Source organism: Mesoplodon densirostris, chromosome 8 (genome assembly GCF_025265405.1).
Source record: "Mesoplodon densirostris isolate mMesDen1 chromosome 8, mMesDen1 primary haplotype, whole genome shotgun sequence".
Taxonomy (NCBI): domain Eukaryota; kingdom Metazoa; phylum Chordata; class Mammalia; order Artiodactyla; family Ziphiidae; genus Mesoplodon; species Mesoplodon densirostris.
Window position 1 is genome coordinate 29,816,491 of NC_082668.1, and position 13,894 is coordinate 29,830,384.

Sequence of the window (13,894 nt, forward strand, 5' to 3'; positions counted from 1 at the left end):
TCAAGATGAAATGGATGCTGTTGGGTTTTGCAGCCTCAAGTTATTCGGCTGGTTAGGAAGAAAGCCAGTCCCCTGCTCCCCATCAATCACTCTATCTACACCAGAGACAGAAACTGCTAAGTGGTGATATGAGGGTCAGGGGTGGCTTTCAGCAGGACACTCCAAACCCAAAGGGTGAGTTCTCTTTCCAAGGACAGAGAGACCAAAAAGGAAAAAAACCAAAAACAAACAAAGCAAAAAAAACCAAACAACAACAACAACAAAACCCCACCATTTAAAAATTTGCAGCCATTTAGAAATTCTAGTTGGAAGGCAGAATTCCTTCTTTCTTTCTTTCTTTCTCTCTTTCTTTCTGCGTTGGGTCTTCGTTGCTGCATGTGGGCTTTTTCACTAGTTGTGGCGAGCGGGGGCTACTCTTCATTTTGGTGCGCGGGCTTCTCACTGCGGTGGCTTCTCTTGTTGCGGAGCACGGGCTCTAGGCACACAGGCTTCAGGAGTTATGGCACGTGGGCTCAATAGTTGTGGCTTGTGGGCTCTAGAGTGCAGGCTCAGTAGTTGTGGTGCACGGGCTTAGCTGCTCCACGGCATGTGGGATCTTCCCAGACCAGGGCTCGAACCCGTGTCCCCTGCATTGGCAGGTGGATTCTTAACCACTGTGCCACCAGGGAAGTCCCTGAAGGCAGAATTCTTGTTGAAGGAAGCTTTCCAAACAGAAGAGTCACATCTTAGGAGTGATATTTTTAGGTTCTATAATCAACACCTAACGTGAACATCATATAAACTTAGCATTATCCTTGAAAAGCCCTTATATCACCCATAGAACATACAACCTTGTGTTCTAATTTCTATCCACCCTGAAATTTGAAAATTATTGCAATTGATTAAAGGAGAAAACAGAAGGGAAATCTGTGTGTAGATGTCTGGTCTTCAGACCATTCTGCCTCTAAGGCAGCTATCCAGCCCCTAGCTTTGAATGAGCACTGGGTGGAGAATGCCAAGCGCTCTTTTTGGGCCATAGGTTTTACTTTATTTCCTTTTAATGTTAAAACTTGACAACCTTTATAAATGGTATAGGATGTGTTTGGCATTGTGAGGGTTAAATGGAATAGTGACAATGCATCAAATTCACGTTGGGGTGAATGTCTGAGTGTCGATTCATGCTGAAGTAATACCATCTCACTCTATTTTCTTTAAGAAAAATCTTCAGATAGTCCAGTGGCTATGTAAAGTCTGAGTCTCCTTTAAAAGGAGTACGTTGGGCTTCCCTGGTGGCACAGTGGTTGAGAATCTGCCTGCTAATGCAGGGGACACGGGTTCGAGCCCTGGTCTGGGAAGATCCCACACGCCACGGATCAGCTGGGCCCATGAGCCACAACTACTGAGCCTGCGCATCTGGAGCCTGTGCTCCGCAGCAAGAGAGGCCGTGACAGTGAGAGGCCCGTGCACCGCGATGAAGAGTGGCCCCCGCTCACCGCAACTAGAGAAAGCCCTCGCACAGAAACGAAGACCCAACACAGCCAAAAATAAAAAAATAAATTAATTAAAAGAAGGCTCAACATTTAAAAAAAAAAGAGTACGTTGGCTCAATGAAGAGTTAAAATTGCTTTATTAAGGCAATTTAATTTATTAAAGTATTAAGGCAATTTCTTAACTGAAAAACTTAAAAAAAAATAAAACATGCAACCCAGGGTAAGAGTGTCCTCTACCAAAAGATGGTTGGTTGGTTTTCACAAGGAAAGAGAAGGACATCTAGGTAGCAGCCCAACATTGGAGTCTGGAAACTAGCACTGTGAGGGGAGAGAGAGAGATGGCAGGGCAGGAAAGGCACTGAGGAGGAATAGAGCCTGAGCAGCATGATGGGCCTTGGGCAAGGAGAGAGGACCAGCAAGTGCTGACATGCTCAGGGAATAGAGACATCAGGCCTCAACTTTCATTTTTCTATTCTGGCTTTTGAAATGCCCTGTGATCTTCTCAGTGCTTCGGTAGGGTCAGTGACTTGCTGCAGCTAATGTGGCCGGGAATTATGCAGTGGGTTAGAGTCCAAGCTGGGATGGGAGAATGGGGAGTGCTACCTAACCTTCCCAGGACCACCCTTACCCCAAGGGTGGAAGCGTCACTATTAAAGACAGATGGTTTTTGCAGGTTTTTGCAGGGGGAGGTGAATGACAGCAAGAGCATCAGAGCAGTCCAAGGTGGAACAGAGATAGAGACTCAGGAGCTAGGCAGTGGACAGGACACAGCTGCAGGACCCCACGCAGGGGTGCACTGAGACAAAAGCCCCTTCTCCCAAATATGCTAGCATTGGTGTTGCTGACTCAAATGCCTGTGGGACCAGCCAGTGGCACGCAGAGGACTGAAGGTGCTTAGTGTAAACTTAGGGCTGAGCTCCTTCTACTGCAATTAAGCTTCACATCTGCTACGTTACCTTGGTTTTTAAAACATTGTGGGGATGAGTCAGACAGTGAAACAAAACACTTTCTTGGGCTTCCTACTGCTGCAGGCTTCCGGACTGTGGCCCCTGTCCTGGGGAAGGTAACCCTCTGAGGGGGAAGTGCCATTCTCTACGATGTGGACGGGACCCATGCCTGTTTGTGCTTTCAACAAAGAGTCCTGAGCACTAGCGCTGCCTGTTCACCCTCTCAGGAGAGGATTTATGAATGAGGGCCCATGGATCATACCCAAAGTAGCATCTCTGCGTGCCCCACGGGACGCAGCTCAGCCTTCCATCATTATAGAGATGAGCAGAAACCTGTTCTATTTGTTCAGCGTTTGGGGGCTTTAAAGGAAACATGCACTCGTGTTTCTGCCCGCATTTCTTAGTCTGCCACCACAAGGCTGACTCATCCATCTTGGTCTGGGTTCTCCTGAAAGCAGAGTCTCAGTCAAAGACTGAGTGTAGATAATTATTTGGGATCCAATCCCAGAAAACGGGAGGGAGGTCGTGGGGAGACTGAAGCAGGGTATCACCATAGTGCATCATTGAGGTACCCACTGTCTGTATACAGAAAGGGGCTGGGGCACTGATCCACGGACTCTTGTCTCTCAGTAGTTGCAGGTTGGGGGAAGGGAGCATTAACCCTTCTGTCTGAGATTTCCTTGTGCGAAGCTCCTACAGCTTCAGAAAGGGCCCTAAGGCTGAAAAGCAGAGGGAGCTGGCTGATGGAGAGAGCTTGAGGTAGGCCTGAATTTAGGCGAGGGGGTGTGATGCAAAGTGTCTGCTACCATCTCTAATGCAAGAGATTGGGACCTGTCATTCTCGGGGTGTGCCGAGGTCTGGGTGCTGCTGACGTGACCAGGACTTGGCTTGGCAACCCCTCTTTTGCCCCCTCCCCACTGCTCCATTACATAAGCCCAGGATGCCTCTCCTAGACTGTGCTTTTCCTCCTTGCTTCTATAATACTCACTCTCAAGGTTTTCCACACATCGGAATATGTGAAGAACCCAGCGTGTAGCAGCAACTCAGGGGGACTTTGTTCCCTTTTCTGCTTCCTCCTTTACCTTCTACTGACTTTTCCTTTTCCTCTTTCTTTTCCTCAAAAATTATGGTTGCCTGTCAGGTTTAAGTCCTGCAGACTCATCTCTTTTCTCTCCACTCTCCCCAGTTATTTGGTCCCAGGTTCAGCTCTCCCCTCTATGTCACCACCTCCACTGGAATATCTCCTGGTAGGGTCTCTCTTTCCAGCTCTGGCCCTGTTTTAACCCTCAGCCAGCTCAGAATCACCTGGCTATTTTTATGCTCAAGTTTAGGAACCTCGCCTCTCTTGCGGACTCTCCTATATTTAGTTGAATGCTCCTTTTTGGCAGTCTCCCACTCACCCCAGTTCCATATGCCGAAAAGCGACCTGGCTTTCTACTCCCACCCCCTGTCCCCCGCACTCTTCCCAGTATCCTCCCTGTCCCCACAGAAAAAGAAAACACAGACTCTCGATTTCGGTTCATGCTACCGTCGATTCATATCTACATGTTTGCAAAACCCTGGAACCACCTTTGACCCCTTAGCCCCTCTGGAAGAGGCAGTCTGCCTGGTGCTCGGAGGCCACAATGTGGGGTCAGACAGAGGCAGTGGCAAGACGGTCTGGGAGGACAGGTCAGGAGGTGAACAGCTGAGTTCGCTAGGGCTTCAGCAACACACTGGGGGCTGTAGAACCTGAATGTCAAAGCCAGAAGAATTGCTAGAGAGTGGCTTGTACAACCCCTCATGCTGCTGATGAAGAAACTGAAACCCAGAGAGGTGAAGGGCATTGGAAAAGGTCACGTGGCCCGTTCATTCAAGAGGGATGGAGCCCTTCCTTCCCAGAGCCCTTTCTGCAATGACACCATTCAACAAGGAGCCTGTGTCAGCAACGTTTTAGGAGCACGGAGCAGAACACAGAGCTCAAACAATCAAGTTATTTCATATAAAGGAACTTTTCGTTTCTTTTAGTGTCTGACTTCAGGGGACATTCGAACCAGGAGCTTAAGTATTCCGACAAGGACAGGTGGATGGAGGGCCCTGATGAGCTGAATCCAGACCCTGTGACCCCCGGGATCATGTGTGAGACTCACATAGAAATAAGGGCTGTTGGAGACAGGGAAAGAAGACACTAGATGCTTACAGAGCCAACAAAAAATCACTACAAAATCAAAAAAAGGACAGAGGTATGTGATCTGAAGTCTGAATGGTCTAAGGTCATAGCCAGACTATGTTCATTTCTGGACAATCAGGATGGAGGACTGGGTTTGGGGTTGAAGCCAGAGGGAGCTCTGGGACTTTTTGTTTGACTACAGACCTTACGTAATTAATCCCTGTGCCCTGAACATTCTTCCTGTCTGTTCAGAGGGCAAGGCTACATTCTTGGGATGACCTACGACTCCCACTGGAGAGCCTGGTGAGCTGGATGGTTTTGCTGCTTCTAGCGGATGGGAAAGGGAGGGAGGCCGGGAGAGCTGCCCGGCCAGGACCTAGAGCTTCCCTCTGGACAGTTCTCTTCCTTGGTGAGCTGGTCAGTGGTCAGCACCCTGTACCCTGTCTCTCACAGTCAGTAGGACTCGAGGCTCTACTTCTTCTTCTCCACAGACATCAATCTCTTCCTCTTCTCCCCACTGCCAACCCTCAGCTCAGGTGTCAGTCTCCTGGTGTCTGGGTCACCGCTACAGTTTGCAAGCTGGTCCTCCAGCCTTGCTTCTTACCTGTTCCAGCGCATCATATGCCCTGTGCCAGGGTACTCTCCTCCAATACCAATTTTGTCATATTTCATTCTCCTGCTCGAAAGCCTTCAGTGAGCCCATACTCACTAAAAGCAGGAGCAGGTCCAGGCTGCTAACCTGGGTTCAAATATCACCTCCTCTGAGACCCCTTCATGGGGTGATCATTCCTGCTTCCAAACCCCAATAGCGCTGAGTATCTACCACATTCGGTTGGAACTGACCATCTTTTCCTGCTTTCCATTGTTAATTTTGGTTTTATATGTTGTTGTCTTCTTACTCTGATTGCATGATCGTGGAAGACAGTGGTGTACATATCTAACTATCACTCAATATACAGCTCTGTGCCCTGTACACAGTGGATAAACAAATAGTATTAATTCACTGGGGTTAGACTCTTGGGCTTGGCATCTTGGTCACTTAAGACTTTCTTCCTATCATATTTTTAAATCTCTAGAAATATAGGTTCAAATTATGAGATAGGAAGAAGATAAATGGGAGACATTTTCCTACCCCTTTCTTACAATTAACTTTCCTTGTCTGTTTGAGTACATATCAGCATCAATATCTAGCTCTGACTTAATTTACTACAAGATGATTTTAAAACCTAACCAGTGTGCATTCCTAGAACTCAAATGGGCGTATGGATTGAAATAACAAATTTGTCATGTCTCCAGCTTGCAGGCTCAGAGGAGGATTTCAAAAAACAAAACATACACACAAAACATGGGTTTAAGGCCAAAACAACTTTAAATGGGAGTTTCTGAAGCATTAAAAAATTTCACAGGAGTGTCCTTTGTTGACTCTCATCCATTTAACTATTCCATAGTTATGAGGCCAAAATTCACTGTTTGAAAGGTCTCAGCATCCTTGTCTTGAAATGGGCTGGGTGCATGTTTGGGGCTTCCCTAGCAGGGATAGATTTCAAGTGGTACAGACTTCAGCCTTGGACAGTAGGAAAAGAGGCTCCTTCAGTGGCTTTTGGCTCGGGTAATGTGACACGGCCACTTGATGGGAATTGGAGGTACCCTGGTGGAGGAAAAACACAAAATGGAGAGAGTCAGGTATAAACCTGCCACTTGGAGTTTTCCTGTAACTTAGGTTGGTCAAATGCTGAATCCCAGTTTATGTTCAAAACAAATGGAAACTCATTCTCTGACCAAAATAGATTGCTTGTTTTCATTGTTGATAAAGAAGCAGCCAGGCAGAAGCTGCTTTCACTCAAAGGGACCAAAATGAGGGAGTCCCTTGGCAGGAGTGGAGAAATAAAAGGCAAAGCGTTGATAGGCCCCCTTCCCCCCGCATCCCACCATAATTATTCTTGCTGTCCTTCCTCCTTTTGCGGTGGAACAACTGACTAAAAGATTAATACGTAGGGCTTCCCTGGTGGTGCAGTGGTTGGGAGTCCGTCTGCTGATGCAGGGGACACGGGTCCGTGCCCCGGTCCGGGAAGATCCCACATGCCACGGAGCGGCTGGACCCATGAGCCATGGCCACTGAGCCTGCGCGTCCGGAGCCTGTGTTCCGCAACGGGAGAGGCCACAACAGTGAGAGGCCCGCCTACCACAAAACAAAACAAAACAAAACAAAAAGATTAATACGTAAAGAACCCCTTCTTTTCTGTTATTACAGAGAGGCTGTGAAATTATTTTGTCTTCACCTTGGTGGGTGGGTGGGCTGGGAGGAGTGGTGGTGCCTGCGGGGAAGTGGACACAGCAGGGGCAGAGCCTGAGTCTTCCTGTGTCAACGGCAGGACATGTGTTTATCGAAACGTGTATGCACACAGAGACTCACATATTTGGTCCTGCGACACAAAAAAATCATAATTGTTTTTATGGGCTGAATGGTGTCCTCCCCAAATTGATATGTTGAAGCTCTAACCCTCAGGACCTCGGCATGTTACAGCGTTTGGAAATAGGGCCTTTAAAAGAGTAAATAATGTACAATGATAAGAGTAAATAAGGGTCATATGGGTGAGCCCTAATCCACTGTGACTGGTGTCCGTATAGAAAGAGGAGATTAGGACACAGACACGCACCGAGGAAAGACCACGTGAACACCTTCATCTAGGACTTTCGGCCTCCAGAACTGTGAGAAAATAAGTTTCTGTAGTTTAGGCTTCCCAGTCCTCGGTACTTCGTTACGGCCACCCAAGCAGGCTGATACAGCTGTCAAGAAAGAGCAGAGAGAGAGAGAAACAGACTTAAAATGGAAAAGCACAGCTTCGGGGCAGCCCTGAGTTTTATCATGAATGAATAAAAGAAGGAATCCGTTCATGCATTCAGTATACACTTTTATTTCAGACCCTTAGAGGGTGGCACGTAGCAGCTGGAAGAAGCCCTCCCTTTCATCATCCCCAGTAGAGAAAATGAAGCATACCAAGGAGGTTTAATAACCTGGGCCCTGTCTCTGGGAGGCAAGGATGAATCTGGGGATCCACCGGTCACTGCACACATAACCAGGACCACTGGAATTAAATAACTATTATCTTTTCATATTTTCACTGAACCTAATCTCGCAGAACCAGTGTTATCCCCGAACTTTATGTCCTCACTTTGTATATAGCCCCGGCTTGAATTGTGAGTGTTCAAAATAGATAAAATATTTAATGTCTTTTTATTGCCCCTCTCAGCAACGCACAAGGGCCTGGCTGGCCTCGCTCATGCAGTATGGACGTGCGGCTCGCTCACTTAGCTGCTCTTACCAGCTGCTTTGCAAATGGCTCTAGCAGGTGGTGCAATGTCGGGGGGTGGGGTGGGGAGGACTTGCAGTCTGTCCCTGAAGACTTGGCGAGCGTCTCTGGGTAAATGGGTAAAGTACCATCTTGTCGGCTTGAGAAGCTGAAGCTCCCCACGCCCCCCTTCTTGAGCTCATTTCTCCCTTCTGACTCATGTCTGCTGCCTTATTTGAGTTACTGTGCAAACGTTTAGCCAAGAAGCCATACCAGGCCTTGCGCTTATTTACGACCCCCCCAGGGAGTCACAGGGAGACACTGAGGAGGATTCCATGCTGAGCTTTCTGGTCAAATAAGGACAAAGCGAACCACGCCTTCCATTCTTAGCCAGTGAAGTGTGTGCTTCAGGATGCCGTGTGCTGGGCGCAGAAGCCTCCCCCAGTGCAGGCTGATCCTTTCCTGGCTCCCCAGTGACCCCCAAGTCGTAGAGCCGTGAATTAGAAGAGAGAAGGGCGGAATATTGTGCGGGGACAGACGGTGCTGGGGGAGAAGAGGGCCCCCTGTTTGCTCGCCTTTCTGAGTTTCCTACAGGAAGTTGATTGTTCATTCTGAGGCAAAAGTGCTTTTGCCATTGTGTATGTCCTATTTGGCAGCAGGAAGCCTTTGAGAAAAAATATCCCTCAAAGAGGGGCATGAAACAATGCAGTCAGTCTAAGACATATATGTGTGTACGTGCACACACATGCACGTACATCCAAAACAGAGCCCAAAGGAGTGGAGCTGCCAAACTGGAGGAAGGACCACAGGAGAAATCAACCTCAGTGGGGCGACTTGAACATCAGGGTGGCCCTGGCAGGGTTCCACACTTGAAAAGCCTTCAGGTGTGCTTGCCACCAACCAGAAAATTTGCATTTGCTCTCTGTGACTCAGGCCTGCTTCTTCACCTTGTGAGGGACACAAAAACTCCACACACCTGGCCAGGAGGACTTTATGATCCAATGAGGTGGATGGGTACAATTAAACAAAAAACAGCTCTTCTGCAGTTCAAGACCAAAAGCACAAATGGTCAACACTGGGGGTGGGGTTTGATGACCAGGGGAGCAGACCCTTCCAGAAGTTCTGATGCTGTGCTGTTATCCCATTTGCTTAATAAACGATAAGCCTAACATCTAAGCAGTAAGACCTACTGTGTGCAAACCCCCAGGTAGCAGGCTGTCTAGTGGAAATAGTGTCAGCTAGGGCTGTTCCACCTATCAGCCCTTGCATGGAGACTTGCCTGTCTGTAGAAAGGACCTAATGCTACCAGCTGTGTACTTTCCAGGGTGGTCAGGAGGAGAAAGCAAACAAAATAGTGCATGCTGGTGCTTGGAACACTGTAAGGGCTTTACAAGGCATCTGAAGACAAGAGGGTAAGTGAGCTTCCATTTCCTCCTTATATATTGGTGCCCAGCACATACTTGGATAATCATGATGGGGAGGGTTTTAAAGGAATCCCTCTGGGGTGGAGACGGAGAATGCTTCTTTATAAGCTTTTATAAATATTTATAGCTAAAATCAAAGAGCAAAAGGAAAAGGAAATAGACCCTAGGCTTCCCATAAATATTTTCCCATCTCTTGGTCCTTTTTTTTAGAAGCATCTCTTTCTGTGCCATCCTCTCCAGCCCCAGCCCCTCTACCTGCTGCTCCTGGCTTGTCTCCAGGGAAATTCCTCCCCTCCACCCTCCATTACAGCTGTCTGCAGGGGAAGGATTCCTCACTCTGCTGGCTTGGAGAGGTAAAAAGGGCCCACTGATGGGAGCTGTTTCTCCATCTCTTTAATCAGCTTCCATCCCCACGCATGGTTTTATCAAGGAGCCTCTCTGACACACATGCTTTCACAGCTTGGATAACGAGGGCTGGCTCTGCTTCACTCCCCTTCCCACCCTTCTTCTCAGTCCCCCCACCCTTCCCTTCCCCTGCCACATGCTTTATCTAGAGAACAGCCTTCAGGAGCACTGGGGACATCCCCATCCCCGTCATCAGGGTCAGGTGGCTGTGCAACTTGCAGGAAGCGCAGACCCTTGCAGGCAGCGTGGCTGAGATGTGAATTCCCTGCGTGTACATCACGGATACATTGTGAAGAATCCTCTTTGGGGGAGGGGGGAGGGATAGGAGGAAACAAAGGAGGACAAAAGAAGAAAGGTGGGCAGCTCAGGACTGCACCTCTTCATTGTTCATTTCCAAATGAGATGGCAAACCTCCGTGAAGTCCATAGGGGATGTGTCTGGCATGAGTCAGCAACCAGTACAATTTACTGCCAGTTGATTAAATTAGCATTTGTTATAAGCCAGAAAGGAAAGGGGGAGGGTGTTGTGTGCAGGGATAGATGTAGAATGAAGAAAATCTTCTTCATGCCTTTTGAATTATTTATGGCCTGGAACATTACATGCTAAAACCTAACCAGACTTGATAGAGAGAGCCTGAGAAGGATTCTCTCTTCCCTTAAAGCCACAGAGCACATGCTTTTGGTCCCTTGGAGGACTAGGAGAGTGCTAACAATGACAGGCTAACAGTGAGAAAGTGGAATTCCTAATTTTATTGTGACCTTGAAAACAGAAATGCTGCATAGAAATGCTGCTTCCACCAGGCACAGGAAGACTTAGATTTCTCAGTAACCTCGTGAGCTATGGGCATGAAGGTGTGACTGCGTTCCACTTTGATTTTGCGGAGTGGGAACTCGGGATGACTGTCAGATGAGTGGACAAAGGATAGGTCTCTTCGATCTTTGCCTCTGGCTGCCAGCCAGATGGGAGAGAAACAAAGACTCTGGAGCCTCTGCCTTCTCCCCCTACTCCTCTGCCCGGTCCCTCCTTTTCTCTCCTCTCAGAGCCGATTATTTGGATAGAGTCTGCTGACTGCTCTTACATTTTGGGAAATCATGTCTAATTGTTTAGGGTGTAAAATGAAGTGATACAGTCTCAGAGAGGGGCCCTCCTTTTGGACGATGTGTAACGCAGAAGAGAGAACTCCATGCTCGGTGTGCGTGCAGGGAGCTGGGCAGGGGGGTGGTGAGTGTATGCTCAGGGGAGAAGTGTGTGTCAGACACCCAGCGGCTCCAGCTGGGTACCGAGGTGGCCTGGTGAGCATCTTTTGTTCTTGGCTCTCTGACTGCTGGAAGCAGCAGGACAGCCCACTGTTCATCCTCAAGGTCTGAAGTTTTTGTCTACGAGCCCCAGTAAAAAGGCAAACTGTTGGGATCCCGCTGTAGATTCGTGGCCTGCCCCCAGAATGGCTTGCAGGATAGGGCCCCTTCTTTTCACCTGAACTGTTGCCCATGAACCACACAGTAATTAAAGGTTTTCACTGAACTAAAGCATCCAGGGGTGCGTGACTCTTCCCGAGAGATACTAGAAGACAGGAGTAAGGGAAGAGAGGCTGAATGAGGGAAAGACAAAAGCAGCATGGCAGATAACAGGGTCTAGAGTCAGACAAAGAAATGGGACATGTGCTTTGGCAAAAAAAAAAAAAAAAAAAAAAAAAAAAAAGCAGGGAATGCAGTCATTTCCATGCTTTATCACTGCTAGCTTAATTTACCCATCAGATAAATACATTAAAAAATAAATTGAGTCCAAGCCTGACCCTTTAGTAAGAACTAAATCATTTCTTCCAATTCTTAGTCTAAGTCCTATATTTTCACCTGCATACAAATGAAACAAAGCAGGTGGTGTCTATTGCAGTCTGAGTAAATGAGGAACACCCACATTTTTCTCATGGAAAGCAGAAAGGATCATAGTGTTGGATGGGAGGGTGGGGTTTTCCCTCCATCCCCATTTCAGCACCAAAGGGGATCCATGTACCCCTGGCCACAGCGGAAGGGCTTGGACCCTATGGCCCACATACATGCAGGGCCCACCTCTCCCATAGCTACACCAAGAAGTAAATCGAGGTCATTTTCATAACTGAGGCAAAACCTCCCTTTCCACTAGAATTACTGAGATATTTTAGGCAAATGCAGTTTTCAAAAAAATTAAATGGCAGAATTTGCGTTTGGGAACTCATTAAAAAGCAGTGAGACTTCCTGTATTGCATCAATTATAAATAATTTGGAGGAAAGAGGGTTTGCTTTTTTCTTTTAAAGAAATTATCTGGAAAATTACCCAGGTCTTCGCTTCCTCTTTTCAGATGAGATCTGGACAGACTGTGTTAAACTCTATAACCTAATTAAGGATGGGTCTAGATGATTAAAGCAGGAGGAGAAACCAAGAAGCCCAAAGTCTGCCCTCAGGCTTGTCTCCAGCCAGCCTTACCTCTGATAAGTCAGTTCATCTCTCCAGGCACTAGTGTCTTTTTTTTTTCCCACCCACTGAAATGAAGCCAACCCCTTTTGCCACTTGTCTACTTTATAGGAATGCTCTAAAAATTAATATTCACTGTGAAACCAGGAGAGCCTCAGAGGAACGATCCTATCTCACTACGAAGCATTATCACTTTTGTTTTGCCTGCCACTCTGAGTTGGCAATGATATATTGTTCAGAATCTTTCTAAAAATCTCCTTTCTTTCTCTGAACCCCATGACCAATAATGATGGGAAACAGTGTACTGGAATAAATCCAAGAAAGAAATAATTTTGCCTGTGTATCAACTCAGCCAATAGGTTTTAAAGCGACTACGATCATTTAAAGTGGTTCAGCGATTGTATAAGCTACGTACTATTGAAGGAGCTTCAGTTGCTGACAATCTTATCCTTCCTTGCCCAGGTTTTTCTTAGTGTTAAAACTGGTATAGAGAGGAGAATGAAGATTTGAGTCTCAGGGATTTGGGGAGGCGAATCATGCTGAGGAGCTATGTGATGTTGGTTACTAAATGTTTGTAGAACCTGTCCTCACCCTTTCCATCCCTAACACCCCATTTTGATTCAGGATCTTATTGTTTCTTGCCTGGATGTCTGTAGCAGCCTTGGAAGTGGTCCTCTTGACTCTAGTGTTATCTGTTAAGCAATTCTCTATACTGCTGCTGAGAGTACTTCCGGAAAGAAGGCTTTGGCTTCTTGGAGCCTCCACTGCCCAGTAGATACAGTCCAGGTCCTCCCGGGGAGGGACTTCCGTGCTCTGTTCACACCGTAGCCGCCTGTATCTCCAGCTTCAGCTCCCATCATTCCCTGCCTTACAGATTCTTGTTCAGCAAAAGCAAACTGCATATCCTTTGCTGCCGTGGACGGTGCTGCTATTTACCTTTAAACTTTTACCCTTGCTGCCCTCTCTGCCAGGACTATCTCAAAGCAAGCAGACAAAAACAGACAAACAGACAAGGAGCACCCATAACTCCTTATTCACCCTTCAGAACTCAGATCATGTGGTACACACCCTGTCCCCCTTTCCCCCCTTCCCCTCTTTCTCCTCTAGGGTGTGCCTGTCTTCTGGATTCTTCCCCTCTGATAATCTGGGCAAGGCTATAGCATTAAGCTGACATGTAATGTTATATGGATCTTGATATATGCTTGTCTACGCACTGAACAGTGAGCTCTCTGAGAAGAAGGAACTTGTCTTTTTCATATCTGTGTCTTAAGCAATACCTGCTTCAAGAAGGGATCCAGAACATAACTAAGCACACACTTCTTAAGTAGCTCCTATATGTAAGGCACTGTGCTAGGTGTTTGGAGAAAGTTTCTAATACTAGGCTGTTGAAAGAGAAAAACTGTTTGATAAGTATATCAATGCATACTTAAGTAAAGTCTTTATTTTCCTGAATGAAAGATCCAGAGTTATGCAAATAATTAGCAGTTGGGGGAACTCTGTGTCAACAGCGGGCCATCTGGCTGTGTGAAGTCATAGCAGGTTGCTTCTCTTTGCTGCCACCACTCTGGGGCCCAGGGTTTTCTTGTAGCTGTGGCCTTGGGTATAGAGACCTCCCCCTTCTCTGAAGTTCTCTGCCTTGTATTCTGTTGCCATGGCAACAACCCACTTTCATTCTGGAACTTCACGCATGGGAGAGGGGAACCCTTTACTAACATGACATACACGATGAGGGTTATTTAAAAAATAAGTTGACAAGGTTAGT

General features: G+C 47.2%; 1 protein-coding gene across 18 annotated transcripts in view; it reads left to right on the top strand.

The window, feature by feature from the left end:
• Positions 1–13,894, top strand: part of LOC132495108 (uncharacterized) — a 310,462-nt gene that overhangs the window by 244,792 nt on the left and 51,776 nt on the right. For 2 of the 18 annotated variants that reach the window (XR_009533205.1, XR_009533206.1), the window contains exons 8-9: positions 9,180–9,267; positions 9,490–9,632. The exons of 11 other annotated variants lie outside the window; for them this stretch is intronic. Coding sequence is in view for 1 of the 7 variants with exons in the window: in XM_060106721.1 (XP_059962704.1) it covers positions 4,424–4,430 (7 nt within the window). In the remaining 6 variants the exon portion in view is untranslated. Of the gene's footprint in view, positions 1–4,423; positions 4,782–9,179; positions 9,268–9,489; positions 9,633–13,894 lie in introns of those variants that run through there. 5 more of the 18 variants (XR_009533209.1, XR_009533208.1, XR_009533207.1 and 2 more) reach the window with 4 other exon arrangements.